Raw genomic sequence first — 9315 nt, 5'->3', positions numbered from 1 at the left:
TTTTTAGCAACAGTTAATGAAAACCGTTGCTATAGTCCAGTTTTTAGCAACGGTTAATGAAAACCGTTGCTCTAGTGTTGTAATCTACTAACGGTCACATGAAAACCGTTGCTATAGTCCTGTTTCTAGTAACGTTTTGGAAACCGTTACTATACACCATCTATACCAACGGTTTTTTTAACCGTTGCTAAAAAACCGTTGGGAGATCCTAAATTTCTTGTAGTGTCACTAAAGGAACTAATCACATCACATAGTATAGATCACCATACCACAATTCGTCCAAAACACCTCACAATTCAACCGTTCATCTCAATCACATATAATGATTTCACAACGAAGACTTATTCACAAGAGGTAGTAGTTGTAATAGTAATAAGGATAATCCGACTTCAGTCAACTCATAATCACTACACCATTCATTCTTCATATAAGCATTCACATATCAAAGGCTATTCTCTCGCAACGGCTCATAGATTTTCACCTTACAACTCATAAAACCATACAATTTACGCAAATGACATATCACATATCGAACATAAGGAACATGTCTCACATACCCCTGCCTAGCGTTGTTTAACTCAAAGGAGTGTCCTATGTGTTTGTTTCTCACATTGCATGTCAACACATACAAACCTCGCCCACTTATATTTCTTATGTTCTCTAAACCCTCGTTTCGGTGTCATAAGACTCATACGGAACCCAACGACCACCACAAAGACTAGTATACCACTAGCCTCGTCAAACCACTCAATTAAGTACTTAGGAGAACCTAAAAACATCCATGTCTCACCTAGACGATTCTAAGGAAAAGGATTTTCCAACATCTACGAACATATCTATCTTATTTTGGCTACCAAATCTTATTGGTTAAGAATTAGGAGATGAGACCACCACCATTGGAAAGTAGACTTCCGGCACATGAATTTCAGTATAAAATTTACCCAAAACGGAGTTCGGATGAAAAAGTTATGCCCTTCCGAAGTTTTACCAAAAATGCTGATTTTCCATTTCCTACCAGTAGGACACAATTTTCTACCGGTAGGAGACCAGAATTTCACAAAATGACTCTACTGGACAACGTTTCTACCGGTAGGGCCAAAACTCCTACCGGTAGGACTTGGGTTTTCAGTGCACGACTTTCAGATTTCACCAGAACAATTCCAACAACAAAACCAATGATCTAAGGTGCGATTCAAATACCAAATCAACACATAAACATATAATAGTTGTGAGAAATCCCTACCTCGAAGTCAAAGAACGAAATCCAAGCCCAACCAAGCAAGCCCTAGCTCCGAAAACTTCGAAAACTTCGAATCATCCGAATACTCTTCTCCGAGCTCAAACCCACGAATTTCCAAGCTCTAGAACACTTGAATGCGAGAACTTTGCAGCGGATTGAGGTGGGTTCGAGGTATTTTGGGGTGTTAGAGTGTGAGAGTTTGAGAGAGAGAGGGAGAACGAGAGGAGCCGAGAGAGAGAGATCGGGAGGAGAGAGAGAGGGTTGGGGATTTTGATCCTCTCCACTCTCACACAAACACACACACACACATATATATATATATATACTAGGACACACACCAACCACGCTTGCACTCCCTCCACTTTTAATCCTATCACATTGACCCCAAATCAAATAATTTCAACAAATTTCACATTTACTCGATAGTCTAACATTAATAAAACCTTTAAACGATTTTTTTTTGAAAATACAGGTCTCTACAAGCTTGATCTCAAAGATTGCACCTACGCTTGACACGCGTCGACTGATGTCACCCTCACGTCACGTTTAGGGTTTTGTAACCGTTTGTGGGATGAGCTGGCACCTTCACGTGCCCTTATCCTTATCCCGATAACCGCTCGGATGACGTTACGAACGTCACCACGAATAAGGTTGTTGTTCCCATGCATGTGAGCCGTAATGATGGCCACGCTCATACGACACCGATCGAGCGTGCAGTGCGACCATCGGAGAATCTGCAACCGAACGTGTTTCCCGTCCGTATGGGGGCTGGAGGCCGAGGCGATTAAGTGAATCGTAATTAACAGGGCCCTCGGCTATGGAGACCGTTGGCATGCCAAACATCGATGGATGGTAAATGACTCAGAGTTGATTCGACCACTGGATCACGTTCGAAAATGGCACGAGCAATTTCGCTCAGCCTGCTACATACTACTTTAAAAACTCTATTTCTTGATATACAATGGGTCTTGATGCGAATTTGAAATGAGGGATATATAGGCGCTTTCTAGAAATGAGTTATTTTTTGACCCACTGACGGTAAAATGGTCATGTCTTTTGATGTAAAAACAATTTTGATCCAAACCACTTTGGTTAGAAAATAAAATGAACAAGCTTTCTAACACCTCAAACCACAAGCAAATCGAAGTTTGGGTGTAACTGGGGCATGGCTGAAAAGTTTGACTTTTTTGTATTGTAGGGAGTGCACCTGTGGCGCAAAGAAATGCGCCTAGAGCGCATTTAAGCTACACAAAAGTTCAAACTTTGCAGATTTGTACCGAAAACTCCCAAATTCGGATTTTCACGTGGTTTGAACCGTTAGAAAGCTTATTCATTTTTCTTTCTAACCCAAGTTCTATGGATAAAAAATCAACTGTACATCAAAAGATGTTACCAATTTACCCTCAGTGGGTCAAAAAAAAATTCATTTCGGTAAAATGCTTGCATATCCCACATTTCAAATCGAATCACGACCCATGATATATCAACACATAGAGTTTTTAAAGTAGTAAAAGATCATAGAATCTAACAATAAAAAAATTTATGTTTGCTTTATGAAAAGTAGGTAGAAAGAAAACCACTACAAAAATCGTCAAAGCCACAGAGGCTAAGACATGTTCTAATTAAGTTTTTATTCGACACTCAAATCCCCAGTTCTTAGGTACGTAGTTTGTACAATGCTGAAGTGTTTCAAAGAGTCAGGGACATGGAATTTGAATGGAACTTAGAATGTGTAGATGAGCGCGAAAACGTATTTTAGCTATTGCGGCTTTGATGTTCATTATATCCGTATTCTCTTGACCAACTTTTCATAAGATAAAGTTTATTATTTCGTTTTTATCATCTTTTACCACTTTAAAAACTTTTTTTGTTGATATACAATGGGTCTTGATGCGATTTAAATGAGAAATATACAGGCGCTTTCTTGTAATGAGCCTTTTTTTGACCCAGTGAGGTTAAAATGGTCATGTCCTTTGATGTAAAATTATTTTTTTATACAAGCCACTTGGGCTAAAAAGTAAAATGAACAAGCTTTCTAACGCTTCAAACCACGCGATAATCGGAGTTCGTGGAACAGGGGCAAGCCAGAAAAGTTTGACATTTTTGTACTGTGAAGAGTGCAACCGGCGCGCACTGAAATGCGCCTGGGGCGCATGATTAAGCTACACAAAAGCTAAAACTTTGCAGGGTTGCCCCGGACACACCCAAATTCGGATTTCCATATTGTTTGAACCGTTAGAAAGCTTATTCATTTTACTTTCTAACCCAAGTTCTATGAATTAAAAATCATTTGTACATCAAATGATGTTACAATTTTACCCTCAATGGATAGAAAGCAATTCATTTTGATAAAACGCTTGCAAATCTCTCATTTCAAATCGAATCAAGACCCATTATATATCAACACATAGAGTTTTTAAAGTAGTAAAAGATCGTACAATCTAACAAGAAATATATTTATGTTTGCTTTATGGAAAGTGGGTAGAAAAAAAACCACTACAAAAATCGTTAGAGCCACAGAGGCTAAGACATGTTATAATTAAGTTTTTATTCGACACACAAATCCCCAATTCTTAGGTATGTACTTTGTTCAATGCTGAAGTGTTTCAAATAGTTAGGGATGTGGCATTTGAATGGAACTTAAAATGTGTAGATTAGTGCGAAAACAAATTTTAGGCATTGTGGCTCTTATGATCATTATATCGGTATCCTTTCGACAAACTTTTCATAAAATAAAGTGTATTATTTTGTTTGTCATTTGTATCATCTTTTACTACTTTAAAAACTCTATTTGTTGATATACAATGGATCTTGATGCGATTTAAAATGAGGGATATACGGGCGCTTTCTAGAAATGAGCTATTTTTTGACCCGCTGAGGGTAAAATGGTCATGTCGTTTAATGTAAAAATATTTTTTGATTCAAACCCCTTGGTTTGGAAAGTAAAATGGACAAGCTTTCTAATGGTTCAAACCACGCGTAAATCGGAGTTCGGGAGTGTCTGGGGCAAGATTACAAAGTTTGACATTTTTGTATTGTCCCGAGTGCGCCCGAGGCGCAATGAAATGCGCCCAGGGCGCATGACCTGGCGCCTGGGCACATTAAAGCTACACAGGAGCTCAAATTTTGCGGGTTTGCCCCGAATACTTCGGAACTCCGATTTGCGCGTGATTTGAACCATAAGAAAGCTTGTTCATTTTACTTTTTAACCCAAGTGGTATGGATCAAAAATCATTTGTACATCAAAAGATGTTACAATTTTACCCTCAATGGATAGAAAGCAATTCATTTTGCTAAAACGCTTGCAAATCTCTCATTTCAAATCGAATCAAGACCCATTATATATCAACACATAGAGTTTTTAAAGTAGTAAAAGATCGTACAATCTAACAAGAAATATATTTATGTTTGCTTTATGGAAAGTGGGTAGAAAAAAAACCACTACAAAAATCGTTAGAGCCATAGAGGCTAAGACATGTTCTAATTAAGTTTTTATTCGACACTCAAATTCCCAGTTCTTAGGTACGTACTTTGTTCAATGCTGAAGTGTTTCAAATAGTTAGGGATGTGGCATTTGAATGGAACTTAGAATGTGTAGATGAGTGCGAAAACGAATTTTAGCTATTGTGGCTCTTTTGATCATTATATCGGGTATGCTTTCGACAAACTTTTCATAAAATAAAGTGTATCATTTTGTTTGTCGTTTGTATCATCTTTTACTACTTTAAAAACTCTATTTGTTGATATACAATGGATCTTGATGCGATTTAAAATGAGGGATATACGGGCGCTTTTAAGAAATGAGCTATTTTTTGACCTGCTGAGGGTAAAATGGTCATGTCGTTAATGTAAAAATATTTTTTGATTCAAACCCATTGGGTTGGAAAGTAAAATGGACAAGCTTTCTAATGGTTCAAACCACGCGTAAATCGGAGTTCGGTAGCGTCTGGGGCAAGATTACTAAGTTTGACATTTTTGTATTGTCCCGAGTGCGCCTGAGGCGCAATGAAATGCGCCCAGGGCGCATGACCTGGCGCTTGGGCACATTAAAGCTACACAAGAGTTCAAATTTTGCGGGTTTGGCCCGAACACTTCGGAACTCCGATTTGCGCGTGATTTGAACCATAAGAAAGCTTGTTCATTTTACTTTTTATGGATCAAAAATCATTTGTACATCAAAAGATGTTACCATTTTACCCTCAATGGATAGAAAGCAATTCATTTCGATAAAACGCTTGCAAATCTCTCATTTCATATCGAATCAAGACCTGTCATGACCCTGACCCGCCCTTTAAGATCTTAATCATGACAAATGCCAGTGATTTCTCACTAAGGCCAAATCACAAATCAAATATCATCTAAACAAGTGATAATCAAAAGGGGCTAAAACATAACAGCGGAAGCAAAAATCAACTTTTATTGATAACAAACCAAAGTCTTACATAGGTTTTACAAACCAAAAGGTAAACCTCTTTGAGCTATGCTTACCTGCAAACTTAAAAGCTAAATCACCATAGACAAAGCTAAGTGTCTACAAAGCCTAACTTACTTTCTACAAGCTTCCAAATATACATCACATCTCAAAAATAAACACCTTGCCACACTACGCGTCGCTTCCTGAAAGGTGGAAAAGAAAATACATAAGCCAAAGCTCGTGTGAATGATTAATACTTAACTCACATACTTTCTATGGACAATGCAAAATAATTTGCTAGTATCTCAAAACAAAGAACTCAAATCCATAAGCCAATTATAATGCACATTCCGCTATTCAAAATTCAAAAGCTACCAGGTATCCCCGGTAGTGGATAAGCCAGACGTCTATGCATTATCCCAAAACACACACCAACCTCAAACACCCTTGCTAGCCATTAAGCCGTCCCCTAGCAAGACCAGACGTTGGGAATGCCATTAAATAGATTTGCAAATATTTCACAAATAGGTCCACCTTCCATTGGTATCCATGAAGTATACAATTTATAAAACATGTTCAAATAAGTTCGATAAGGGAAACAAGTTCAAAACCATGTATTTAGGTATTAAATCACTCACCTCGCGTCCACGTATCACCCAAACCTCCTAAGACAATTAGGCAACAAAACATGATTAGAAGAAGCTAAACAAGCCTATCTTTAATGAACATAAGGTCCTAGAGTGAAAGATATGAAGTTAGACAACCAATCTCAGGAAATAATTTCAGAATCTGCAATTTCATCAACTTTAACTTAAAATCTGACTTTGCACAGAAATAACTAAGGTACAAACTTCATGCATTTTTTTAGGTCTATGAGTCTAGTTTCAAAATCAGAAATCGGATCGCAATTTCATCGCCCGAACTGAAAAATATGACCATTTCCATAAAGTGCGACGATGCTGTCAGCACTGCAGATACCAGAACAGCAGGTCGGTTAATGAATTTTATCTCCTTCCACATTTTGAGTTAGGTTCTGAAAATTGTACACAATAAAGAAGACACATACAGGTATTTACAGTAAAAATATCAAAAAATATCAAGGTCAGGAAGTTGGTGAGAAAAACCCCTCAAGAACATGGCAGATTCTATTCTGTTGAAGCTCTAAATTGCCTACCCACAACCTGGACGAATTTCTGAAGTAAAACCCTAAAATTCACATCAAAACTCATACAAAAGCTTCACAAAACATAAGTAAACTTGAACATACTCATGGGCTACCTCAAATATACCAAATTCATGAATTACACAACTTCAAACATGTCAATTTCTAGGAATTTAAAGGAGGTTCATGGGTTTCCAACACAAACTTCAATCTCTACCCTAAACCCACTTAGATTCAGCACTTCTAGCAAAAATTGAACATCAAGAACAAGAAATATTACTCTTCTAGGCATGTACTTACCAAATTAGGCTTCAATCCAAGTCTAGGAAGAAATCTCTTTTCCTCTTCTTTTCTTTTTTTTCTTCTCACCGAGCGGTTCTCTCCTCTCTCTCTCTCTCTCTCTCTCTCTCTCTCTCTACGTGATGAGGATGAGGGAAAATATTACATGTGTTTCTTTCATTTTAACAGAGTGCAAGAAAAATTATCATGTGTAGGTGAGACCTATAACCACCTATGTTCCATTTCCTAATAACTAGCAAAAGAAAGCTAAAATCACATAATTAACATCAAGTTCAACACATACTTAAATTCTAAACACAATTAAAAGTCGGGGTATTACACTCTCCCCCACTTAGAGAAGTTTGTCCTCAAACTTACCTTGATCCGAAAAGAGAAACGGATACCGCTTTTGCATGTCTTCCTCCGTTTTCCATGTCGCTTCTCCCCCACATTGATTAGTCCACCACACTTTAACTAACGGTATCACCTTGTTCCTAAGAACCTTGTTCTTCCGGTCAACGATTTTCTCCGGCTTCACTACGTAGCTGAGATTCTCCCAAAATTCAATATGAGTCGTAACAAGCTGTTTCTCATCGGCATTAGGCAAGTATCATCGCAACATAGATACATGAAAGGCATCATGAGTACAGGATCATTGCAGCAGTAAAATCAATCGGTGTCTTACCTCCCCAATCTTCCCTATAAATTTAAACGGCCCAACATTTTTCAGTTGTAGTTTTCCTGCCTTCCAAAACCGTTTCACTCCTTTCATTGGCGATGCTTTCAAAAACACAAAGCCTCCGACTTCAAATTTCAACAGCCTCCTCTTCTTATCCGCATAACTCTTTTACCAATTTTGTGCCGCTTTCAACCTTGAATTTCTCGAATTCTCACAGTAGTTTCATCGACTAGTGCTAGTCCTTCTTAATTTCTCTCCCCCTCATCAGTCCAACATATCAGTGATCGACATTTCCTCCTATATAGTGCCTCGTACAGTGTCACTCTTATACTTGCCTAATAGTTATTGTTGCATGCAAATTCTGCTAACGACAAGTGTTTCTCCTAATTCCCCTGAAAATCCAAAACACTAGTTTGAAGTATATTTTCCAGAACCAGAACCATCCATTCAGTCTACCGGTTTGTGGATGAAATGAGGTGCTAGATTTCAACTTCGTGCCCACTGCCTTATACAAACTCCTCCAGAAATAAAAGTAGACTTCAAATCTCAATCTGACATGATAGATATCAATGTGCCATGATATAATCTATCTAAGATACAATTTAACCAATTGATCTAAGATAAAATAAAAACATTTACGGCCAAGAGATGTGTAGACTTAGTCAATCGGTCCATAATCACCCATATTGCATCATTACCTTTCTTTGCGATAAACCACAACAAAGTCCATCGTGATATGATCCCATTTCCATTCTGGTATAGGCAACGGTTGAAGCGACCCTGCTGGATTCTTATGTTTAGCCTTAACTCATTGACACATCAAGCATTACAAAACAAATTCAACTACCTCAATGATAGCCTGACAACTTTCAAAATCTGAGTAGTACACTTCGATTGCTTATCGGATTGCTGATAAAGAATAGTTTTGAATTTCAGAGAAGTTCTCATGATACATCGTAACTAGGACAGAATTTAAAAATAGATTTCAAACCTCCAACTCAATAAATAAAGAATAAATAGATACAGTAGACTATCATCGATCACTCAAATAAGATCATCCGAGGCAAAGTAAGATTGATTCCCCCTTCTATTCTGTTTCATTCAGTGTGCCAGTGACATTCGCATAAATATGATACAACTTCATGCTGCTCGCTGCATAACATACACCAAATGATGTATCCATTCAAGAATTCCCGTTCAGAATAGTGGCATTGGGTACACATAGCATAATCGAACACGAAATATCAGAGCATCATCTTCTTTTGATAGCAGGATCTGATCGAATACCTTCTTCTATTTTAATTCTACCAGTCACAAATATGAATTTTGAACTTACACCAGTTTCACCGATAAATAGTAGTTTCGATAAAAAAGTTACTAACAAAAGCTCTGTTGTCTTTCCTTGAAGTATGTGGAATAACACAATCAAGTCCATTCATCTTTGCTGTCACATAGTTAATCCCTTCTGCGTAACAAATATTCAAACTCTGCTGACCCGTAAGATTTTTCAAGTCTCACCATAACGATAATGCTTCCAGCCC

The 9315-nt window shown here is 37.7% G+C and overlaps 1 protein-coding gene across 1 annotated transcript; it reads right to left on the bottom strand.

Moving 5' to 3' along the window:
• Positions 1-6756: 6756 nt before the first annotated feature.
• LOC131314130 (uncharacterized) lies at positions 6757-7867 on the bottom strand. The gene is made up of 3 exons (XM_058342624.1): positions 7781-7867; positions 7474-7678; positions 6757-6860 (listed from the first exon to the last, which is right to left on the bottom strand). Exons 1-3 carry the CDS (start codon positions 7865-7867, stop codon positions 6757-6759), a joined length of 396 nt encoding a protein of 131 aa, XP_058198607.1.
• Between the last annotated feature and the right edge of the window lie 1448 nt (positions 7868-9315).

The sequence above is a fragment of the Rhododendron vialii genome, chromosome 13a (assembly GCF_030253575.1).
Source record: "Rhododendron vialii isolate Sample 1 chromosome 13a, ASM3025357v1".
Classification (NCBI taxonomy): domain Eukaryota; kingdom Viridiplantae; phylum Streptophyta; class Magnoliopsida; order Ericales; family Ericaceae; genus Rhododendron; species Rhododendron vialii.
The sequence above is the reverse complement of the archived record's forward strand: the minus strand, read 5'-3'. Positions and strand labels throughout refer to the sequence as shown.